At 41.7% G+C, this 22189-nt stretch overlaps 2 protein-coding genes across 5 annotated transcripts; one reads left to right on the top strand and one right to left on the bottom strand.

Annotated features, from left to right (window-relative positions):
• Nucleotides 1-1548: 1548 nt before the first annotated feature.
• On the top strand, nucleotides 1549-9552 carry ubxn1 (UBX domain protein 1). Of its 3 annotated transcripts, none has more exons than XM_079509672.1 (10): nucleotides 1549-1697; nucleotides 2280-2344; nucleotides 2465-2518; nucleotides 3093-3217; nucleotides 4111-4204; nucleotides 4600-4791; nucleotides 4916-4967; nucleotides 5113-5232; nucleotides 6374-6557; nucleotides 6785-9552. In XM_079509672.1, exons 2-10 carry the CDS (start codon nucleotides 2286-2288, stop codon nucleotides 6823-6825), a joined length of 921 nt encoding a protein of 306 aa, XP_079365798.1. In that variant the 5' UTR covers nucleotides 1549-1697; nucleotides 2280-2285; the 3' UTR covers nucleotides 6826-9552. The 3 variants fall into 3 exon arrangements, with proteins under 3 accessions (XP_079365798.1, XP_079365799.1, XP_079365800.1); XM_079509673.1 differs by lacking the exon at nucleotides 1549-1697 and adding an exon at nucleotides 1788-1847; XM_079509674.1 differs by lacking the exon at nucleotides 1549-1697 and adding an exon at nucleotides 1937-1955.
• A 147-nt stretch (nucleotides 9553-9699) lies between these two features.
• On the bottom strand, nucleotides 9700-22175 carry LOC306929216 (pre-mRNA-processing factor 39). 2 transcript variants are annotated; one of them, XM_079509656.1, is made up of 15 exons: nucleotides 22019-22175; nucleotides 18613-18860; nucleotides 17746-17871; nucleotides 17282-17400; nucleotides 16729-16896; nucleotides 16131-16311; nucleotides 15881-15985; nucleotides 15420-15537; nucleotides 14970-15124; nucleotides 14574-14700; nucleotides 12222-12493; nucleotides 11829-12013; nucleotides 11249-11326; nucleotides 10610-10787; nucleotides 9700-10427 (listed from the first exon to the last, which is right to left on the bottom strand). In XM_079509656.1, the coding sequence occupies exons 1-15, from the start codon at nucleotides 22080-22082 to the stop codon at nucleotides 10356-10358; spliced, it is 2196 nt and encodes a 731-aa protein (XP_079365782.1). In that variant the 5' UTR covers nucleotides 22083-22175; the 3' UTR covers nucleotides 9700-10355. The 2 variants fall into 2 exon arrangements, with proteins under 2 accessions (XP_079365782.1, XP_079365783.1); XM_079509657.1 differs by having other exon boundaries at nucleotides 10610-10781.
• Nucleotides 22176-22189: the final 14 nt, after the last annotated feature.

Below are 22189 nucleotides of genomic sequence, written 5' to 3'. Positions count from 1 at the left end.
ATTTGCCACAAATAATACCTGTACACAAAGAAGTTAATACTCACCAAGCACATAGGGTGAACAAAGCCGGATTCAGTCATTAAAGTTCAGAAAAAATAGAACAAAGAAAAGACAATGACAAAAACATGAATTGGGAAGAAAAAAAAGCAAGATTGGGAGGACTGTAAAGACAAGGAAAGAAGCGCAAGGACAAAGTGAGGAGGTTAGAGGGAGAGAGCAAGAAATGTGTAGCCTACTGGAGCAATGGTAAATGGGAGCTGCTTAAGACTGTGTTGGGAAGAGAGAAATTAATCATTACACTTACTGTAAATATGTAACTGGCCCAACCTGCTCATAAAACTCAGCAAACTCTGCATTATGTTTGAACATACACATAGACACAAGGGGATAGGCTACTTTCATACTAGATTGAGCTCAGCCAATAAGAGAAGCAATCCAGATATGAAACACTTCAGATCAGCCAAGTCATTTCCTCTCATTCACTGTTACTGATATCCACCACAACTGTCGTATTTCGAAAAGACTACAGAGACAAGGATAAGAGAGATACGTAATTTGTGGTGAATGGGGGTAAATTCAACAGCAGAATTCTAAACTGTCATCACATGTCATATAATAAAAACCACTTATGTAGACTATATTAAATCTTTTCAATGCCGTAGTTTTATAGGAGTTCATGAACTGTCAACTCTGTGGGGACCTCATTCAACCTCTGCTTAGACTCTTGAACATCCATCCAGAAGACTACATTTGAAAATGTATTAACAAAAGCAAACCCAAAGTGACATGGTGTCTGGCTCTGTATCTGCTGTAGTAGCCTACCATTTTCATTATGGGTACCTTAATTCAAACAAACAACATTTCTGACATGAAAATTCCATTATTGATAATCCCATTTTTGGAAGAACAGTGAAAATACAGGTTATCTTCTTAGTTATTTGGCACAACTTAATTGAGGTGTTGAACATTAGGTTTGCGGATGTGAGGGTTATACTTTTTATGAAGGCTTTTCTAAATCTTTAGTCATAGTCTTTCATAAATTAGTTTTCTTTTTGTTGAACAATATTGTTCAACTGCAGTGTGGCAAGATATCTTGCCATCACACTGACTGCAGTGCAACCTGAAAGTAGCCTAATTATTGTGCTCAGTGCTGTCATACCTACCTTAAGGTTTATAACAGAAATGATTATGGAAGATCGAGGAAGAAAGCCATAACAAATTTAGATAGGCTATGATAATATGTTCTAAATGTAGATGTGTTGTGATTGTCAGAATAATGGCAACACTGCAACTGCTTTCCACATTATCCACATATCTATTTAGGATATGTGGATAATGTGGAAAGCAAATACATAAACCAAAGTAGGCTATGCAACTGAATGTTTGGTTAGAGACACAGACAATGTGCTGGGAAGAATGATGTGACCACCATAACAAGTCAGTGTTATTAATTATAGTAAGTATAAGGGCTTAATGTGTAAGTGAAAGATTTTTTAAATGAACGAATGAAGTCACTCAGTAGGATACGGTATGCGAATATTGTGGTAGCTGGCCTATAATGCATCAACTCCGGGATAGTCGCAGACGCATTGAATCATGGTTGTATTGAGTGACAAACCTTTGGACCTGCAGTGGTTGTTTTACGGTTGACCTAACTGGGCTTCCGTAGAGTGGAAAGCGGTGTGTTGTTGACTGATGTGAGTAGCTAACATTGTCTCAGACCAGCATGATGATACATAAAACATTCAATAATTGATTTTCGTGTGTTTTACATAGCAGTCCATTGCGAATACAACAGAGAAGAAATAATTTGTGTTCACTGCTCTTGAACAGGGCTAGCCAGAGAGGTGTGTTAGCTTGTCTGACAATGAACGTTAGCCACAGAGAAGCTAATTTTAGTTCTCTGCCTTGGTAGTTACTTATTCAAATCAAGTTATTATAAATAACTATAGCAGGTGAGACAGCCAATATTAGTAAACATTCTGTCAGATGGGCTGTTTAAGAATGGTTCTAGTTGAACAGTGGTTACATTGCTTTGTTGGTAACAATAGTTATTCTGCTGTGGTGGGCTATGCTAAAGAAAAGGCAATGTGCTGATGTTCTCCAAATCACGTCCATGTCTAAAATAGACCTGGCTTGGTTTATTATGATCTTAATGCCTAAATCAAAATGTATGTCTCTGTCTCTACAGTGAGTCTACACAATTGGTAATATTTGCTACATATGGGTCGCTGGAAAACTAAGGTAATTACATTTTTCCTGTATAATCTGTTTTTCAGCTGAAGATGGAAGAACAAACAACACTAGAGACCTTGTTGGAGATGGGCTTTGAGAGAAACAGAGCGTGAGTGACACAGACATTGATATTTGGTTGTATTTATGATGTTATAATCAGAGCTAAACGACTACTAATACCTACAGGCTGTATAGAGGGAGAATTTTAAGTTTCTGTTGATGCTTACAGGGAGAAGGCAGTAGCAAACACAGGGAACCAGGGTATCGAACGAGCCATGGACTGGTGAGTATGCAACAAAAGACAAACAATAACATTGTGCTGCCTGTCCAGCCTTTTCGGAGGGCTGAAATTCTGAAAGATCTGAACAATGCCACAGTTCTCAGGAACACACATTACTGTCCATTGAATTGCCAAGATTGACCTCATATAGCTCCTTTATAAGCTTGGAGAGTGACTCCTGCATTCCCTCTGTCCTCTCTCTCCCTTGCAACATGTACCCGATTGTCCCATAGACATAGAAAGGTAGACACCTCTTCCGGCTCTGGGGTGAATGCTCTCAAGTGAGGGCAAGCTTCCGTGTTGGTGCCAAGGAACATAATGAAAGGAAGGTTCGTGAGTTAGTTAGGTGACTGGACGCCGCCATGACACTCATGTCCATATAACTATGGGCGCACTTCCGCCCTCAGTTCCATACAGGTCGCTGCAATGAATTGCAGCGGAGAATGAGACGTCTACCTTTCTATGTCTATGATCTGCCCTCCTCAAATTGATAGAGGCTTGTAGTAATAAATCAACCACGATGGTCTTTAAATAAACCCATTCGAATCTCTTCTCTGTAATACACATTCCTCCTCAGGTTAATGGAGCATGAGAATGACCCAGACGTCGATGAGCCCTACGTTCCTCCTGTCCTTGCTCTTGGGGTTGCAGCAGACAGTCAGCCCAGCACAGCACAGCCCACAGTAGCAGACACGGCTGAAGGCAAGTCTGGTTTTCCTGTAAAACGTTAGCTTGGTGTAGGGATGTCCCGATACACTTTTTTCGTTCCCGATCCAATCCCGATACCACAATTTCTGTATTAGCCGATACCGATACCAAGGCTCATGTTGTGTTTATAGCTATCTAGCTATATATCTCATGTTGTGTTTATAGCAGACGCCTCACTCAAATGTACTCTTGCAGTTTGGGCAACTCGAAAGCAAACTCCACATGCCCCAACATTTTATTTACTTGCTATAGTGTCAAGCCCTTATCCCTGTGTCGGATCGGTGGTTAGACTGGCATATTTGCCGATACCGATATGACAAATATGGGCTGATACGATACAGTATCGGGACATCTCTGGCTTGGTGGTTTCTCTCTCTCGCTCTCTCTCTCTCTCTCTCTCTCAGACTTTGAGGATTTTTGTGAGTGGGTGGCATGTGAGAGTATATAGTTTTGCTTAAAGGACCACTTTTCAACCTATCTTCATATAATTGGTCCTCACTAATGTTCATGATGATAAAATACTTTTTTTTTTTACTCTGGACTGTCTCATAGGAGGGCTGTGGGCAGTTCAGAAACCCGTCCAGCAGTGACATCAATGCTAGGAAGATTGTTTTAAACTAGATTAAAAAAATTACAAAAATAGCATAATTTTTGTTATCGTGAGAACAATGGCTTCCATTTTCGCATGGATTTCGCACTCTTATCGTCATACATCATCATACATCATTCTGTGCTCAGCCAATGAATTAAAAAGTGGTGAAGTGGTCCTTTAAGGTATGCTCACCTTTTTCCCTTTGGAGACATTTAAGTTAGATGTATTAAAACAGTTATTTCCCTTCTTTTTGAACCTCACTCACTCACACACACACACTCTTCTTTTGTTCCAGGGACAGAGGATATAGACATGACTGACACAGTGCAGGAGGAGGGGGGTACCAGGCGGCCAATGACAGAGGAGGAGAAACGTGAACAGGTCAAAAGGTCAGAGTGCACTCACTGTTCTTCAGTATATTCGCCACACAGTTCCATAGTGAAACCAACTGCATGAGGATGTCATCGCAAAAGTATTAGCTTGAGATGCTCCAATGCATTTTTTTGTGAACATGTGAAGACTGAGGCTTTATTTTATTTGTTATTATTATCTGGATGCCAATATTAATGCAGCGTTGGCCAGTACTACCTGGGTTAATGGCCTTACCTGAACAATTCAGAGTTGTAACATTAGTCGCTGTTATTGGGGAAAATGATTCCCCTTCCCCATTGCCTGCAAGTCATATACGCAGTACTAGGCACCTTTAAAGCCTGTGTCATATAAGCATTATGTCTTGCATTTGTGTCTGATCACACGCACTGCCACACACACGCATGTACTTCAGGCTAGAGGAGCTCATGCGAGTGAAACAAGCGGAGCGGAGAGAGAGGGAGCGGGCGGAGGAGGTGGATAGGGAGAAGCAGCGGAGGAAGCACGGCCAGGAGCTGCTGCAGATTAAACAGAAGCTGCAGGATGATGAGATGAAGAAGCTGGCTGACCTGCGGCGGAGAGAGAAGATGGAGGACAAGATGGCCAAGTAAGACTGAGATCAATGCCATCTCTGCCACAGTACTTTCTACTCCTACTCTGTCATGATCTGTGTGAACTGCACAGATGATGATGGTCCTCCTAACTGTCATCAAATTACTTATTCCCATCAGACAACGGGTGAAAGACAAGATAGCGCGTGACCGAGAGGAGAGGGCGCAGAAGGTACCACTCTCTAAGCCACCGAAACCATGAACATCCAGGCATAATGTTATTTGATGTTAGTAATTATGTAGGACATTGAATTTACAATGGTTGTTAGCTTCATTCCTTTTCAGTACTCTGTCCACTCCCTCCCCTGTCCTTCCAGTTTGGTGGTGGATCTTCCAGTGCTGCTATATCTCCCCCTCCCGCGGAGCCCAAGCCATTATCACCCACCAGTCAGGGCCCTCCGCCTCCCAAGAAAGAATACGATGAGTGCAGGATACAGGTACAGGCGCACTCAGACACAACCATGCTTTAATTCGTTATTGCTGGAAGACTTTAGAGTGAAGTCTGTCATCTCTAGGGTTTCAACATATTAACACCCCGAATGCCCGGGGTTATTTAATCCATTAAATCATAGCGCCCAGCGATTTATAGCAGCGGAGCACTTTTACCGACAGACCGGATCTTATCCCGGATGTGGCTGAAGCAGCTAGATGTAGCCAAAACACTCTAGAGGCGATCGACAGCGGGAGGTATGATTAATTCTACCGCAACTAGCGACGGGACCGCGGTGGGCCGTCTAACACATAATCTTTGCTTAGAATTGGACGGAATGATTTAGATCAAGAGTTATTAATGTTTTACGGGGGGGGGGGGGGGCGGGACATTTTCGATGACGTCCCAGCCTGTTGAGCGATGCGATCGGTTATGATATCAATAATATCCGTCCTTTTGATCAATCTGTTCAAGGTGTTAACATATTGTAAGGCAAAGGGACTGGACAACGAACATATCACCACATCCATGCTTTGAGAATATTGGAGTTTTAGGCAGGAATCGGACCGTATTCATACAGCAGCCATTTTGTTCATACTTAACTGTTTCCCTGCCAGGATTAATTAATAACATGCCAGGATATCGCGGTGTCTTATTTCGAAGATCCAAAACACCGCGACCGGATGTTGTCAGCTTAATGGTGTGTGTTGACTCTCGACCGGTTGTTCTCCGCATGGATGATGATCAGTACTGTACGGCACCATTACTACGACTGCTAGGCTCCGTACAATAAGCGCTGTTTTGATCAGAAATGCCACCTGGGAGGGGGATTTGGAGACTAAAGCGACTGAAAGCGTGCGTGCGCATGCACGTGCACTAATGAAGATGGTGCAGCCCAGGGTCTAAGCTAACAACAGATAGCCATCCGAAGCTAATGTGCGTAGCCTTTCCACTAGATCGAATCAAACGCATTTATATACAACTGAATAAACGTAGCTACGTATTTTGGCAGTGTCGCTTCCCGACACCTTTTTTTTTTGTGGGGAAAAGGTTAACACTCAGATATGACGTAAAGTGAAAATGGCTCCTCTGCTTGTAATGCACAACCATACCCAGCTGCTACTGTACACCCATTACCTCGCTCACAGGTACGTCTGCTTGATGGCTCGGCCATCACAGCGGTCTTCAAGGCCCAGGAGCCACTGGCGGCGGTACGTGTTTACATCCAGATGAACAGCAATGTGCCTGAGGGCCAGGATTTCACCCTGATTTCGGCCTACCCCCGCCATGTATACACCGAGCTGGACATGGAGAAGCCCCTCAAAGAGCTGGGTGAGTGCAGGGCTTGGTAGGAGGCACATAAGGTCTTAATTCTTCCGTTTATAGATTTAGAAAAGACCTGTCTCAAATACTGGTTTGACTGTGTCTGTAAAAGAAAAGAAAAATAGCAAGGGTCATTTACATAGCCAAACCAACCACACACACTGGTTGATTAAAAGTCGATCCTGATGCTCACCAGTTCATTTTCAACATGTCTAATTTCTTCTCTTTTGCTTCAGGTTTGGTGCCTTCAGCTGTGCTGGTTGTAACCAAAAAGTGAGAGGAGTAGCTGCTCTGTGAGCCTACATCACCACTACTTCAAAATAAGAGACCCCGGAGATGAACAGGAGAGAAGGACTGTCCCTGGAGGGGGGCCCACTTTGCAGGATCATTCCATTAGCCAGTTAGCTGTACCTACGGTAGTTTAAAGAGCTAGGCTGTGTTCAGATTGCATGAAACTGTCTTTCCCTCATACTGTTAAATATCTGCAAAGAAAAACAGTCCTGAATAAAACAAAACATAACTGGGATTTTTGAGACAACTGAACACAGCCTGCACACTTAAGTTTAGTTTTACTTATTCAAATGACCAAATCGCTTGACAAACATTACCTATTTTCAATTGAATCTTTATTTCTTCAGTTTAAAATAAGTCCCTTTTGTCAATCGCCACAGTCGTGTGATGAGATGTACATTAAGACCTTAGGCTGTGTCTGGATGAATAGGATGCAAGTTGCAAGGTTTTAAATTGTGTGGTGAACTACATGAAGTGATTTAGTTCAGTTAATATTTTATGAAGGTTGCTGGCTATTGACTGATCGTGCTTTGATGATCACCCCCATGACACCAACAGAACAAATAAATATAAGCAATGACTATGATCTTAAAGGACTGTACCAGTTTTACTACGTCATCGTCAACATGAGCCACATTCAGGGGTGTCAAACTAATTTCAGGTTGTAGTCTCGATTGGTCAAAATGTGAATATTGTGTGGGCCAGATTACTTTTTATCTGTGCATGTGTGCTTCCAACAAAGTCGTATTATTTGGCCACAACACACAATTGGGTAACATTCTTAGCACTGAACAGGAATGTGCATACTATTTTATTTGCATTTTATACAGGAGCTTTCTGACTGCAGTGTCATCCAACGGCCTGTGGAGGGAGTGTCTGCATGGTGCTATATGGCTATAATCAAAAGCCTGATGGTCTAAACATACTGAAAGGTTTTGTTCACTTGAGGTTTGGAACTCTGTACCAGTATACGCTAGCCCCATATGTGACTTAATGTTCACATGGTAGACTAGTACCAGTACTGATTTTGCACAGAATAGGACAATTCTAAGTGTGTCGGCATAATACCAGCCTACATATCCAAATGTCATACAGTAAATTATTTGGCCTAATATGTAGCAGTTCATGTATTCTATTTTGAAACTCAGGTTTGGTCTAAATTAATCCATTTTGTGGGATTTCCTCAGTCAAGGTGGTAGTGGCCTGGGCAACCTTGAAAGCGAAGGAAATTACATGCACATCTGGACACAGTTTCCCACATAGATTAACCAGTAAATAGTTATGTAAATTAGAAGTAGGCCTCAGGTGTGCTCTGTACCACTGCACTGTCTAACATGAATGAATAGTCCAATTTCCAGAAGTAGCTTAGGCTACTTCTGGAAGTTGAAAGCACATTTAAGCACAGCCCTACAGTTCAACAATTAGATTTCAGTCAGTAGGCTGTGTACAAAAAAAGCATGCAATTGCCAATGGTAATTCGTCAAGTCACTTGATCAAGGCTGCAATAATCTTGATAATCACATATTCCCAGTTGAGCTTCATGAGTCGAACATTTTAGCTTGGAGACATTTCGCCTGCGTCCCAAACTAGTGAAAATAGCCAATCTACAAGCTCACAGTTGTAAGCTTGTAGATCTGGCATTTTCACTACAAAAAAATCTTTGATTTCTTTTTTATGAATAAAATGTAGAAAAATATTTTACTTTTTTGTATAATTTTTTTAAAATCTTTTGGGAGAACAAGTTGTAAACAGGGAAAAGGGGATATTTACTCACCCATTTAAACATCTCCTGTAAAGGTCCTGGATTCACTCCCTTGTGGGTTTTCAGTGCAGTGCTGGTTGGGACCCCTTCACCAGCCTGAGGTTTGACATCCATGGTTAACATAGACCTCAACCATTTTTACCAAAATTGCTTTATTTTTTAGATGCCATGTTTGTTTACATTTTGTCCATACTGTACAATAAATCTTACAGAATATACCTGAACATTTGTCAATGTTAGCCAAAACACACCATTGTTAAATCCCTCTTAAAGCTCAAATGTTTGTTCGAATGCAGGTGTATCGATACGTCAATGTTCAAACTTGAATGGCTTGCATTAAGAATAGTAATTTTAGATCAAAATAACCAGCATGGTGAATTTCCTATACTTGGCTAGCTAGAAGTCATAATTAAACTGGTATGGTCCTTTAACCTAAACCTTACATGTCACTGTAGCAAAGAGACGTAACTGATTGGTTTTGATGGGGCCTTAACCCGTTTGACCTTTCAGTGACTACTTTGCCATTTTTTTTAAACAAGTTCGAAGAAATTGTCAGATTGAAGTATACATACTCAAAGAACTTACTTAAAATAAAACTGACTTGGAGAAATGTCTGGGCTGTTTACTACCACATGTATTCTGTATGCATAAGGTCAATAGTTTAGGCTGATGCACATAACTCCATATATAACTCCATATAAAGTCATACCAATACTGTTCTATTTTACAAACATTTTAATTAAACAGGAGCAAGAGGCAATTCAATTCCAATATTAAAATGATTACCAAGCATTTACAGTGTATTTAAATTGAATGTTTCCTTTGCCTTTTGTTCCACTGGATTCACTGAAACAGAATCAGTGGAATGAGTGACGTTGACAATTATATTGTTCAACAAGCTCTGTAGCCACAATACCAACACACAGAAAATGCTTTTCTAACCTGTTCAAAAGAATCCTGTGTAGACATGGCATAGGGGGTTATTTCTCTTTGTCAGGCTCACTGCTGTAGCTCAACATTTAACCAGCAAAGTCATCTTTAAGCTGCAAAGATTTGAGGAGCATTGGATAACAGACAGACGAAATGCACAACACACTCTGCCATGACGACACACATATAAAAACCTTTATATACATTAGAAAAACAACTAGCCTACTTCATGGAATGATGCAAGACGACAACCATACGCAATGTTATCATTTGTATGGTTGAGTGGACAACTTAAAATGAGGGCAAAGGTGCTGACTTCCTACTAGAGTAGATCATACAAAAATAACTTTCTTAAAACCTGTGGACAGGAAGCAATTCTCTACTAAAACACCAAAGTGCTAAGATTATCTCTGTTGAACACCAATGATTGAAGATGAACCTAATGCAAAGATGCATTGGGGAAGCAGGCCTGGTACATATTTCTAACCTAACAATACTGTCTGGACAAGTTTGCATGTTTCCCCCCCCAAGTACCACCTTTCTTCAGAATGAAAATGAACAGTGAACAGGCAGGACATGTAATGTTAAGTTCTCCATTTGAGTCCTCCTCCCCTTTATCCCCACAAATCCACATCAGTGAGGTAATCGCAGGGAAGGTCATAAAGATGTAATAGAAAAGCTGCAACCATGCTTTTTAGCAACATGTGAAGACCAGAAAGACTCAGTGGTTCAGTTGATTGGTTGGTCCTTTTGGAGGTAATCCTTGGTGAACTTCTTTCCTGTAGCCTGTTGGTGTCAGTCTTTGCCCTCCCCCTCCCACCCCCTTAGCTTGGAGGATAATAGCCTTGGTTGTAATTCCAGGTGTTTTGGTATCCATAGCTGCCGTACTGGGGTTGCTGGAAGAGGAGGAAAATTACGCTATGAAAAAAAAACACTATGACATAGAATAGATTCAATCTCAATATTAGCAACACAGAATAATTGTAGGCAATTATGTCCATTCACTTGCTATTTAAATAATTTCAAACTCCTTCCACTGGTGTCGACAGTTCTGCCAGTGCAGTAGTGTGTCTCATACCTGGTACCAGCTGCTATATGCTCCGTAGCCTGCAGCCTGGGTGCTCCCGTCGGCACCAATCATAGTTGGAGGAGGTGTGGTTATGGGGACATGTGGCATGGTGGGCGGGACTTGCGGGCTCACAGGGACAGCTGAACTGTCATCTGCTTTCATCATCTTCTCTGGATCTTCACTGTCACTGTCAATTAATCATGAAATCAGTCAGTCAACCGGTTTTATTACAAATGACTAATGTGCAATTATTTTGGGGGCGAATATCCACACATTTCTTAAATGTATTCTTTCTTATTAGAAGTATCTATTCTTGCAGCAAATTATTTTATAAACCTTACATTTCCACTTCATATGAAGAATCTATCTTCAACAAACATGAACTTGAAGGACCCAAATTGCTTGTGAAGTTAATTTCAAACTTCTTTTCAGCTAAAACAAAACATTGAACAAATACAAATAACACAATATTCCATCAAACCACTTGGCCAATCAATACAAGCACTGCATGCTTTTGTCACAGCTGGGAGAGGGCAGAAATTATTACTTTGGGGAAACCAAACCATGTGTGCTATCCATCAACCAATGAAACCAAATTGTTTCACCGACTTTCTTAAGTTCTCTCTCCAGTCAGTCACCCCTTCTCACCCGTTCTCTGCTGCTGCTCTCTTCTTCCCACCCAGCTGCTTCAACAGTTTCTGGTGTTCCTCATAAATGGACAGCACACTGGAGAGGAGAGACACAGAGGCGATGTTAAACACACCTGCAGGCCAATTCACTGGACCAAGCAGAGATTGCCAAAGCAAAAACAAGTGGAACAATACAATGAAAACAAAATGTACAATGTACAATTAAAAGTCCACCAATAAAGTGTACCAAGATCACTTGATGCAGAGTGCAGGAATACACACAATGATTAGTCTTTTGGGTGGTTTATAACCATACAGGTTTGGCTATCCCAGACCTGTCACCTGAAGGGATTCATGCTGCTATACTGCCAACAATAACACCTGAATTCCCCCACAGGGATCAATGAAGGTTTATCTATCTATATCTATCCATCATACATTAAATGAACAGACAGATCACATACCAGTCACAACTGGCAGTAAGATACACACAGAAGCAGTGGAGAAATCATCCAGGTTGTTGACAATCTAACCGCACACACTGTACTCCAAATCAAAATGAAGACTGAACTTATTTTTAAACTTTTATAAACGCTGACCTCTGGATAGAGCTTCCGTAGTCCTCTGCGTACTGTAGGCCCCTTTGGGAGAACAGGATCTTGGTGCGTGGAGGGAGAGGCGCGGACAGCGCCCGCATCACACACTCTTGCACCCCCTCGGCAGAGCCCCGCAGATCCCCTGACACCTCCAGTTCCAACAGGTTCATGTGCAGTTTACCGTTGTCCTGGTGCAGTAGATAGTAAAGAATTATTTTGTCTGAGGTGAAAAAGAAGAGGACATTCCTTTGAGGTAGTAACCAATTATGAACTCTTTCTGCTATGACTTACTGTCTGATACACTGCTGGAAATTCAAATGAGCCAATATTATTCTAGCAGGAGCCAATATTATTCTAGCAGTAACTATGTGTGTGCTTGTGAACACATTTACTCACTGGACTGATTTCCAGGGCTTCATGTAGAACTCCCCGGGCTTTGCATGGGTTTCTGCCTAGCTTCAGCAGCAGGCGTGCTAGCTTGATGGAGTAGAAGGCATGGAGTGAAGGGTTGTCTATAGACTGGGTCACAGCATCCCGCAACAAGGTTTCCGATTCATCCAAGCGGCCTGCGCGTCTCTCCAAGCCTGCCCTGCGGAGGCGAACGACAGCTAACCCCGGCAGGGCTGTCTCTAGGGCCTCCAGTACTCGCCGAGCCTCAGTCAGGTCACCTGATAGAGAAACGTTTACCCTCATTATTATATTATCCAGCCCTGGATGGAGTCTACACAAGAATGCTACGAATGGCACTACTAGGTGTCACATGGACGGACCGCATCAGAAATGTGGACCTCTATGGGGACCTACCACAGGTCACGGACAAAGTCAAAGAGAGAAGGATGAGGCTGGTAGGCACCCAGAACTTGAGGAAAGTAAATTGACCCTATGGGAGCCAACCAAGGGCAAAGCCAGGAGAGGAGGGGAAAGAAGTGTACCACCTATGTAGACGTACTGCGGCGCGACAGCTTGGCTGACAACACTGCAGAGCTCAAGAACTTGATGTTGGATAGGAAATTGTGGAGGGCAGCGATCCAGGAATCCCGAGTTGGTGTTGGCTAGTAGGGGTGTGCTGAAATATCGATATGGCGATATATATCGATACGTCCTCCCGCGATAAATAATCGATATTGATTATTAAAATATCGATTTCTTTTTTTTTGAAATGTTGTTCATAATGAAGTGATGAACAACATGTTTAGAAAAGGAGGAAATTATAGCTAAAATAAAGCAAATCCCACTCTCAGATTCCACAGCAACCAGAAGTACTGAATTACTGGATGGTGATTTGTCCAAACAGCTTTGTGGGAATACAAATTGCAGAATGCATTTCCCCAGCAGTGGACAAGTCCACTGACACCAGTGATAATGGTCAGTTGGTGGTGTTTGTGAGGTATTATGATGAGGGTATGAGGCAAAGGTGGAGTTTATTGAGTATTAATTTAGTTTTTGAGTGGTGCAACCACTATAGACAGCTATGCGTGTGTCCCTCCCTGTGTCCGAGCACGGAAATAGCGTTTTTTCAGTTCCACGTATTTTGTAGCTGCAGATATCGTGATATATCGTTGATGAAATTGCATACAATATATCGATATATCGCAATATATCGAATATCGTGATATTATCGTTATCGAGGGCCTAATATCGCGATATATATCGTATCGTGAGGTACCCATATCGTCCCACCCCTATTGGCTAGACCTCACTCTCGCAGCAACTAACTATAATATCCAAGATAAACCATGTTTTTCCAAAATGATAAATCTCTATTGAATGATAAATAATTAGATTGGCACACAAAGCCAAACTTGGGGTCATATAGTTATTTAAATCAATTAGTAATTTGTATTTATTTATGAAAAATGTGTAATTCAGATTTGTTAATACATATAATTGAAATGGTTTTAAAAAGTTCAAACTCAGACAGACTTTTTAATTATATCAAGTATCAATTTTTAAGATGTCAATGTTTAGCAAGTAGGTTTTATTGATGAAAAAAAAAGTAGAAAGTGATTTATCTCCGCTGATGAATGTGATTTTCTCCCAGACTGACCCCTTATTATACCTTCCGATAGGCTATGGACCGGGTTTCATGGTCGACCATGCCAGGACCTTTCACTGCTTTCAACCATTACTCTATGGCTCTGGTCTCAGCCACCACGGTGTATTTTTTGACATTCCGTTTCTCTCCAAAGTTGAACGTTGCCACTACTGTTGAAGCAGTCATACACTACACAGGTTCATCCCAATGTTCTGGGCATCTTTGTAAAGTTAGTGTTAGTAAAAAGCAGGTAAAAGAGTAACTTTGAGCAGACTAACATCAGTCACTCTACCATTCAATGTAGTAGAAGAGCCGACTGTTTACACCCCAGATATGTTGTCTCCGCCTACAGGAAATAGGATTCTTACATTAAGTGCATTTTGTGCATCATTCCATGCAAAATATAACAATCAAATACAAATTTCAAAACCGAATTTCACATTTCTGAACTCAGGTAGATAGCCCTAGTTAATGTTAGGGCCAGTGAAACGACACGAGTGATGAAGACGAGAATGGAAAAATGAGAAATGAAATTTGTCTTGTGTGTGACTCTTCTTTTTGGTTCTTAGTCCATGAGCCAGAGCTTAGGTATAGTTTTGCCCACTAAATTCATAATTAACATTCCAATTTTGGAGCTCTGGCTCATGGACTAAGAACAAAAAAGAACTGAACCGGTGGAAAAGGAGTCTGTGTGTATGTGCGTGTTCTCTTACCATGTCTCTCCTCAAAGGCTGCCCACTGCATATGAATGGTGTGTTTGTTAATCAGGTGTATCTCACAGGCTCGTCTGAACACGACACGAGCCTCTTCCAAACTTCTTGCCTCCAGGTAATGCACATACTGAGGAACACATAGTTGGACATACATTGTCAAAACACAGACATGCACACCTTAATTCCTCTTACATTCACTGAGGTCTTTAAAGAAACAACCTAAGTGCAAATATACCCATCCCACTATCATAACCATACATGAAACACATTTAAAATAATACATTCTTTTCTAAATGTAGATCCATAAAATCCTAAATTTAGATCCAAAAATAAACCAAATTTAAGGACAGCATATAACAACAAATAGGAGTGAAATAAATGAACACGTGTACTTACCTTTATCCAGAACTCCTCATAAAGTGCGCAGGCAATAAGGCAGCGCTCAAACAGGATGTGAACTCTCTTATCATCAGAGGAACCTTGTGATTCCTCTTCAGTGTCTTCACCCTGGGATTTGACCTCTGATCCTTCCTCTACTTCTTCGTTGGGCTCTACGATGAGAGGATGATGAGGGGTTGAGCCGCGTCAAAGACAATGCCATCAGATGTAAAATAGAACCATGAATATGGGAGACATTATGCTTTGATGGCTACCTGTCTGTCACGATTAAATCGTTCGAATGTAGTTCAGTTGAAAATGCAAATTTCTAACTGGCTGAAGAGCATTGGCAATGAGAAAAAAAAGAAAAACGATTATAAAAAAGAAAATCATTTAATATCTATCCATCATGGTGGATTAGTCAATATAGAATAATACCCAGCATTACTGCCCTTTTCATCGCAGTACCTTGGTTGGGTTCCTTGGTGTCCTTGTTCAGCTGAGAAATTTCCCAGTCCAGGTAGGCGTGCCAGGCTCGAAGTTGCGCTCGATCCAGAGGCTTGACATGGAAGTAAGGCCGCTTAATCTACAGGAGGGACAGGAGACAGTGAGGGAGAGAGAAGGGAGCAGGCAAAGAAAATACATGGATGAAATGGCAGGTGGAAATAAAATAAATCGCATCTGCTTGTTGACCCTTAATACTAGTTATGCTTGTATATTGTTTATCTGCAGAGCTGATAATTAGTATGCTATTTAAATGTTACTGTTGACAAAGATTCATGGAACTGACCGTGTACTCTGCGAGTTGCTGAACTACAATACATGAACTACCAGGCAGAGACCAGATAGAACCAAGTACTGGTAGTGGCAGTGGAGTGAAAATGGGAGGGAGAGAGAGCAAGAACCATGGCTAGGAAACCGTGACTCACATTGTCTTCATAATGCCACCTCTTGCGGACCTCTCCCTCGTTCTGCTGGTAGACCTTGTCCCTTTGAGTCAGAACCTGCTCTCTCATCTTCTGTATCAGCTCCTCCTGAATGAACAAAACTTTTATAAGCACTTAAAAATCCAACAGTTTTGTTGTAACATTTATTAATTAAACACAAACATTATTACAGTGATGGCAAAGAATGCAGATATTCATCCGGAAATCAAGTACAGGGTTATTTGTTACTCACCGAGTCTTTGCCTTCGGGGGTGGCGGGCTCCTCCTCACCCGGTGGCCTCTCCTCCTCTTCCTCCTGGGCCTGCTCGGCACGCTCCGCCTTCTGGCTCTGACGGCACAGAACTCTCAGCTCTGCATACTCTTCTGGGGGAAGGACGTCCTTGGGCTCGTGGTTGTCCAGGTGTGCCTTAAACCTGACAGGTGTGTGTGTGGGTTGGGAGGAGGGGCCATAGAATGAGGGAAGTAAGGGGTGTGTAGAAAGGAAAAGACGTTTGGTGGTGGATCAGGAGAAAGAAGAACATTATTTTATTTATGTTTATTTGGGAGGGACAGCACGAACACCAAACATACAAGGCATGTATATACGCCGGATTTAGCAAGAATGCTCATTTCCTTCCGTTCCAAAAAGAGCGCATATAAACATACAAATTGGTACAAACAAAAGAGAAAAAACAGCAGCACAAAGCTACATGTAAGCCTAATTCTTATGATTGGTTGAATTTATTGTCTCCACCAGGCCGAAGGCATGGGGAGAGAGTATGTTTAGTGATGTTTCTGTGATCCGGACGACTGTGTAAAATAAAAGCTTGTGCAACAAACGAACCGCTTACTTGTCGTAGTGGCTGCTGTAAAGCTGGGTTGGGACCTGGAGGACTCTGTCGAGAACCGCGGCAGCAGCCTTCATGTCTCCCTGCTCCTTCTCCCATTCAATATAAAGGTCCCACAGACGGTCAGAGTGGAAGTCCAGCCCGGTTGCTGACACCGCATCCTCAAACACACTGAAATGAAGGAAAGATGTTTACAACCACACAAGACTTAATATTATGATACTTGGCCATACAAACGTATGTCATGCAAACGTAGAAAATGTATCTGATCTACAAGCTCACAATGCATCGCAATGCGACACATCATAGGCTTGTAGATCTGCTATAATATAGTTTTTAATGAAAGGGCCTTCAGGGAGAATATGTATAGTTAACATGGGTGGTAGCTTATAATAACTTTTAGGAAGATTTGCCCTTGGATAAATCAGACATAATGACCATGGATCATTAGTTTACAAGACAGCTTGTGAATGAGATTCTGCCACCTCTAAATATTTTATAATTCACTTAAAGCTTGGAACTAGATTCTAAATAAATTAGAAATATGTGTCTGTACCCTCGGATGCGTTTGGGTGACTCGGGAAGGTTCATGTCCAACGTGCCCAGCAATAAATTGATGTAGTGGATCCACAGATCTACACTCAGAGGAATAGCCTGCAGGCCTTGCACACACACCTGTAATATCACACACACACGTACATGTGAATACCTATCTTTACACAAAAGACATACTCGAGAATACTGATGTACTTCTAATATACAACACACACACACACACACACACACACACACACACACACACACACACACACACACACACACACACACACACACACACACACACACACACACACACACACACACACACACACACACACACACACACACACACACACACACACACACACACACACACACACACACACACACACACACACACACAGTTTTCTAGTCTGCTTGCTGTTTTCTAGTTTTCAGTCTAAACAAGCAATGGTATTTTGACAGTATCATCCCCCTTACCTCCTCTGCTTTGTTGTTGTAACCTGCACGCCTCTCCAAATCAGCATATTTCTTCCAGTACCCGTAGCAGAGAGGATAGCGTGCCAGGAAGGCTGTCAGTGCTCTGCGCGATGCTGTGAGGTGACTCTGTGGATAGGGGAAAAACTAATAATTATCTTTGCCCATATAGCTAAAGCCCTAACCACACCAAAGGGTCACCATGCAACTCCTTGGGTCCAAACGGTTGCAAGGAGTTAACGCTAAAACCGTCTCGACCCTTTGGTGTGGTTTGGGCCATTGAATTCCATGTGTTGAATCACTAGGGTCAACGTACAACAAGACATATCACACCGCAGGGACAACGCTAAAACCGTCTTGACCCTTTGGTGTGGTTAGGGCTTTAGGCGGTTGATAAATGAGGGCCTTAGTCTTGTACGCAAAAGCTTAATTTATAGGCAGGACAGGTACTACTACACATACTGCACATGAAATACTTTCAAGTAGGTAACCTATTGACAGTAGTATTATTTTTGAAGAAAACACATTTTAGTAGTATTTTGTGAAGAATCGTGCAGGACTAGTTGGCTGTCCAATTCATTTTAGTTACTCTTATGTTTTTGCTACAAGAAAGTATCTTTAATAGAGGTTTAAGTCAAGCTTTGATGTTGTCCGTTTAAAGCCACAGTAGTTTGGCTCCAGGCCCACATTTTGAATGTAGTAATGTTCAGCAACTACAGACTAAAGACAATAGATATTTTCATTGAAAAAATGAGAATCGTGTGAGAATCATGATCTCAATTCTTGTGGAGAAAAAAAATATATCGAGATTCACATTTGAGCAGCACTATAACCCACAGACAATACACCACCATCGACATACATACATACCTCTTGTTCACAGTACTGCAGTAGGTCTGTCCAACTGGAGAAGTCTTGGGGGTGTTCGTTGGCAGCCGTCCAAAGACGCTCAAAATCCACAGGAAGTTCCCCCTCCTCCTCCTCTGTTGCGGGCGGGGCAGTGGAGTAGGAAGCGGTATCGGGAGCGACCTCGGGGACCTCGTCGGCGCCGCCACCACCGTTCTCTTCGGACACCTCTGTCATAGGAGGCGGGACAGGGTTCTCACTGGTCTCCATGGCTGACGGTTAGCAGAAATTAAAACACAATTAGCCCTTCACTAAGTCCCTCCCCAACCCATCCTTGTCCAATAGGCACGTTAGCAGCGAAGAAAGCTTGACCTGCATAGCAACCGTTGCTAAACTATTTGGATTGGCATTGGACAATCGCTTTTTGGGGTGGGATTTAGTGAAGGGCTAATTGGTTTAAGTAGTGTACAATTGATTGACAGAGTTAGAGACTTATCAGCTCCGTTGAGATGCTGAACTTTTATGTTGCATTCATTGGACAAGCATAACATTTTTTTAACCCGTTAACAAAATCCCACATAGCCCCATTAAACACATACTATGCACACACTGGCACATGACACCTTGCATATTATATATATATTTTATAGATATAATATCTTTAGGCTGGTCATCACCACTAGGCGCCTATGAGTTCCTAGTGTGTGTTACTGCTTGTTGCTTCTGTCATCCCTGCAGATGATATGATGTGTCCCTAATGAGTTGCCATCTTGAGGAGGGCCGGTCTAATCAATGCTTGGAACCTGATCAACTCCTATTGGCTGGCCGGTCCTGTGGCACCTCAGAGATCTGGCTACAAAGCTCAGCCTGCTGCAGCATTACAACGAGGCAACACCATTCGTGTTTCGGTCTGGACTCCAGCCAACTTATTTTCGTTATAGTTGCTTAATTTCGTTAGTTTGTATTTTTCGTTCTGCTTATCTTTAGTTTACCCCTTTTGGTATTAGTTTGTTTGGTTAAGTCCTGTTTAGTTCTATTTAGTTCACCTCCCTGTGTTAGGTTCAGTTGTAGTTTAGCTTTTGTTGTTTTTTTAGGGATTTGAGTTAGTGTTATTCTTTGTCATCTTCACTTTTTCTTTTGTTTTATGTATTCATTGAGCCACCTGATGTAAGTGTTTACTCATTGGTCATTTATCCAGTGCTCACAGAGCCACGCTTTTGTAAATACTCGCCATTGAACTACCCTGTAATTATTTAATTATTTATAGTATAATAAAGAAATACTCTTTTACAAGCAGTGTTGTTCCTCCATTTTTATATGTTGCGGGCAAGTTTCCCCTAGACGAGTTTGGTTCGTAACAACATGTAAGATAGATACACTGCACAGGAGTCAGGACGCTGATATTTAGAAGTAGGAGCCATGCACATAGCACCGGCTTCAAGCACCTCAAAAGTGTGTTATGACTAATGCACTGTATATGCCTCAACTTTTTGAACCGTGTACACGGCACCTTCAAGCAGACAAGTACCTCAAAAGTGTTCTTATGACCATGCACATACATAGCTTGACTATTTCATTGGCTCTTACTGCTACAAGGTTGAGAAGCTATAGGTTACGAAGGTAACCCTGGTTAATTACATAAACAAGAGAGGAAACTCATTTTAGGAGATTGTGACTTCGTCATAATCACAGAAGCATTACAATACATCATACACACAGAGCCCGCCAGAAGCGTAGATTAACTTTAGTCTGGCAGCCCGCCAACAGCATAGCCTACGTTTTCTAGGCTTTATATTCTTTAATCCATGTCTTGATCGGATCGCATCGATAGCCGTCTTCATTTAATTAACTGGGGTTACCTTTGTAACCTATTGTTAATTCAAATGAAACTTCACGAGGAAACTCGCTTTAGGGATACACTCCCTTATTGTTGCCACAAAGTCCAAGCCCGATGCCCGACTCATCGCCTGTGAGGCAAGGAGGGCCTATGCCCTGCCCACCGGGCAGTCATAACCCAATCTTTTAACCCGACATTCAGAGACATGTCTTATAAGCAAATAACTGATTGGTTTGTTATAATTTCCTAAACACTATATCAGAGCAAATAAAAACAATACATTGTTCACTGTTCAGTGCATTATACTGTAGCTGGGCATAGTCAGTCAGCATAACCCCCTACTGTAAATATCCTGCCATTTTGACCAAACAGGGATGGTTTCAGAGTCCCCAAATGTTCAACTGAATATTTAGGGATGATCAGTTCACATTGGGATGTATTTATGGACACAGATCTGCAAGCCACCGTCATGTGACATTCCACGATTGAGCTGAACCTATGTATAGCTTTTAACAGTTGTAAATTACATTTACAAATGGCAACTCCAAACCATCTCAATATCTAGTCACCCCGCCTCCAAAAAAACAGGAAAATAATGCAATTAAGTTCTCGCTCTTCCTGAAGTGCATTAATAATCAAGTAAACAAAGTTGGATAAACCAGAAAAAGGACATGTCAGAGAAAACAGAATTTGTCTTCCACAGTATCAGTGGTTCAATCCCCTGAACAATTCCTTTTGCCAAATAACTTTAGTATCAGGTTCAAAAGAGCCAAGAATCCCCTGCTCAGTAGTTTGCGAATGACGTTCTGTAAAAGAAAAGAAAAACTAAAAACATTCCTGAATCGAGCAATGTATGATGTAAATGCTTCTGTGATTATGACGAAGTCACAATCTCCTAAAGCGAGTTTCCTCGTAAAGTTTAATTTGAATTAACCAGCAAATAACTGATTGGTTTGTTATTATTTCCTAAACACTATATCAGAGCAAATAAAAACAATACATTGTTCACTGTTCAGTGCATTATACTGTAGCTGGGCATAGTCAGTCAGCATGCATGCATGGAATGAGAATGACACTTGTGACTTGTGGGACTGGGACCACCACTGTGGGTTGTGGACTTCACTAGAGCAGTGGCTGGTTTGCTGGATAGAATAGCTGCAAGGGTATTTGTTCTTAGTGAAATTGTATTGGGTAGTGCCTCCTTAATTTAAGTGATGTATTTTAACTAGGGACATACTAGCTCTATGCAAAGGCATTCGAGTTATGGACCAGAGCTATGGACATACATTTGTTCTGGAGATTACCACTTAATCATCTCCTTATTATAAAAACACAATTCTTCCTCACGTTTGCATAAGGCATCTCTGGATCAACATGGAATCGTCCTATTCCTAATAAGGCTAGCATACGAGCTCATGAACATCACATAGCCTAAGCCTAGCTTAGCTGATGTTAGCCATGGCTAGCATTGCTGAATGTTTGAATGAAAACACCGTCGGGCAAAAAAACTAAACACACAAAAGCAAAAGCAACTTGCGGAACATCAAATACGAGTCCTACATTGCACCTGAATTGATTTATATATCAACTAACCCGAAGAATCTTCCACAAGTTCTCCGTTGTTGCCACTCAGATCTTCTGAAACTTCAGTCGCCATGATCGCCAAATGTTGCAACGATGACGTCACTCGATCGCGACGACACTTCAACCTGACCCCATTGCTTGACCCCACTCTATGCCTCTATGCCCATCTATGATGCCCAT

This window comes from Electrona antarctica, assembly GCF_951216825.1.
Source record: "Electrona antarctica genome assembly, chromosome: 1".
Classification (NCBI taxonomy): domain Eukaryota; kingdom Metazoa; phylum Chordata; class Actinopteri; order Myctophiformes; family Myctophidae; genus Electrona; species Electrona antarctica.
The sequence above is the reverse complement of the archived record's forward strand: the minus strand, read 5'-3'. Positions and strand labels throughout refer to the sequence as shown.